Here is a 2862-nt window from a genome sequence, read left to right as displayed (position 1 = left end):
TTTACGGTGAGTTTGAACTATAAATTTCCTGCAATGTTAGATCTTGTTTAGACTGTTTCGCCAGGCAATGCTACGTGTTTGGCTCAAATTAAATTTGGACGTATATCAATTCAGTCTACAACGCTTCGTTAATCTACGAATTCGATCAACAAATTTCAATTACTTGGGAGCAAGAGTAACCCAGGCGAGTTTCATAATTGAGTTAGTTAATTTCGTATAATGTTTATGATGTCTAATAACATTTCGCGGCTACTTTCACTTCGAGTAGTCATACATTCTGTCACTGCCGTCAAATTTTAGTCGAAACTATGTACATTTATGACTCGTAAGTCAACATATTCCGAAAAAACGTATTTCATGTACACGAACAATCTTAGTCTATGTCCTAATGAGACACTTCGTCGTACTTGATGTCACTTAGCGCTAGATAATATTTTTTTTACGAAACGATCACGTTATCTAAACCTAAACTTTAGTTACATTGGTGGTTACCATTTAAATTAATGTTTACTATGCGCTTTGTATTTGCTGTTATCTCACACGGTAAATCATGGCTCGATTTCCTTATTGCACGAAGGTCACTTTAATTCTGTCTTCGGCTCATTCACATGCAATACGGGTTTGGAAAATATCTAAACGACCTCTGAAATTCTCCACGAACATCACGATAGTCTTCGTACATGTTTGCTATTACACATCCAATTGCTATATTAACGATGCCCAAACGAACGTTCAGTACAATTATCAGTATACGAAAGGATGTTACTTCGATGTGACGTAACAACACATCCGGACTATTGTAGTTACTCAAATTCGACGTCGTATTTTTTCATCTTATGAAGTATTGTTTCCGCGTGGCTGTTATCTAATAGACGATTTCGGTACATCAATCGGCTGTTCAACTACTCGACGATCTAAAGCCTGTCCAGTTCAATTGGTGGTTTGACGACACTCATTCACGCGAATCATCGGTTTACGCAGTCGAGCGCATCTCCTGCAAACTGACAACGATATTGTCATCTCGACCCCGACACTGACAGCATTTTTCACCGATATCATTGACATGAGTCCAGAGTGACACTCTTGGTTTCTTATGTTCTTTTCGACATTTTTCGGTTCACTCATCAAACACATGTGCAGCACCCACCGTTTATCATCTTTTAGAGACTTCATCGTGCCACCTTCGCCCTCGCTCTGTATTCTTCGACCCTTATTGATTTTCACAGCAGTTATCAGTTTTTCCAAACTGACTGCAAGTTGATCAGAAGCTTCGCACAAGGAAACCACGATTTATCTTCACGGTTATACTTTTGTACTTACAGTTAGTCTGTTAAATATAGATATAACTAGAAATCGACGCTTACGAACAGTTTTCCAACGACACTTACTGACTTTCTACTCTGAACCGATAGCAGTACAAGTATTGGCATCGATTGATAATACACTTATCGTACTATCACTGTGACATCACTACTCTTGCGGCAAACTTAACGTTTCTCATCTGAGGAACTCAACCACTTGTCATAGCTATATTTTTCAACGCTACTTGATAAAACTCCAAAATGTTTCTTTTTCTATTATTTCTATGGTTGATCGCTTAACATTCAACCAACGTCCTTGTTACATGTTATTACTCGTTGTTTCCCGATCAGTTTCTGCAGCCTCTTTTCCGTTTCTCTTACAGCTCAGCAATACCCGGAGGATTCATGTTAATCGTCTGGCAACCTCCGGCGCGCGACTACTCCCAACATGTTTGGTATCGATTCAAACGGCCGTTGAATCTGGTGGGGGAGTATTGTAGGGTCACTGAATATCGAACAGATCATTGGTCCCTGTCAAGGTCAAGGATAGTCAACGCGCATCAATCAATTACACGCCATGGACTGGCCCACGCGGCAGTGGTTGTTCTTTCACTTCTGTAATTTCGTGGTTGTACCTTAACTAATATATTCTTGTAATAACGTCTTTTGTGTTGTACAGTCTCCATAGCGTCCATGATCCTTTGATGCGTCGATGGTTCAATCCACGTAAGGGCTGGTCGCGAGGTTGACTTCAGCGTTAGTTGGTTCGTCACCATTCTCGTCTAACTCTAGTAGGCCCCCAATCATTTCGACATAGAACATCAACGTTGATGTTCTACAACGTTGTCAAGTTCTAGGAAAACTAACGCGCATCAATTAATCACGCTCCATGAACTGCCCCATGTGGTGATGGTTGCACTCTCTTCCTTCTACTTGCTCTTACTGATATATCTCTGTAATGACGTCCTTTGTGTTATACGGTTTTCAAGGCAGCCATAGTACTTTGATACGACGAAAGGGTAATCCATGTTAGATGCTGACTATGAAGTGTGACTTCAAAGTTAGCTGTTGGTCACACCATTTCCATCTAACTCGAATAGGCCCACAATCATTAGACACAAATCGTCTACATTAGTGATGTGCACTGTGACCAAGTCACTCCTATTTGCTCTATATAACAAGGGAAATAGGTTTAGTTTACCCCGTCGAACATCATACGGGAGTTTTGCTATTCCAGTGACCAGCTTAGTTGTGGTTCTCTGATTCTTTTCCAACAGCGCATTTTCTCTTTTTAAGCAGTAGCTACATGCTATTGTGCAACACTCTGGTCTAAGACAAATACTGTATACATATTCGAAAAGGTTTATGCATTGAAGTGGATAAAAGCTCTCCGTAGTGACCATAGGGTTCTAAAAGCTTTGGCGGCTATCGCATGGCGGTGTGTAGTAGTTTTCAAGTCCTGGCTCATAATGATTCCCAGGTAATCGTGAGTCCAGACAACGAGTAACTCACTTTTATTCACCGTGTATATATATGTACCTTGGTGACTAACTTGTATCAC

The 2862-nt window shown here is 40.5% G+C and overlaps 1 protein-coding gene across 1 annotated transcript; it reads right to left on the bottom strand.

Annotated features, from left to right (window-relative positions):
* Window positions 1-930: 930 nt before the first annotated feature.
* Smp_204940 (unnamed protein product) lies at window positions 931-1173 on the bottom strand (the record flags this gene model as incomplete). The annotated part of the gene is made up of 1 exon (XM_018795553.1): window positions 931-1173. The coding sequence occupies one exon, from the start codon at window positions 1171-1173 to the stop codon at window positions 931-933; it is 243 nt and encodes an 80-aa protein (XP_018646945.1).
* Between the last annotated feature and the right edge of the window lie 1689 nt (window positions 1174-2862).

This window comes from Schistosoma mansoni (genome assembly GCF_000237925.1).
Source record: "Schistosoma mansoni, WGS project CABG00000000 data, supercontig 0178, strain Puerto Rico, whole genome shotgun sequence".
Taxonomy (NCBI): Eukaryota; Metazoa; Platyhelminthes; class Trematoda; order Strigeidida; family Schistosomatidae; genus Schistosoma; species Schistosoma mansoni.
The sequence above is the reverse complement of the archived record's forward strand: the minus strand, read 5'-3'. Positions and strand labels throughout refer to the sequence as shown.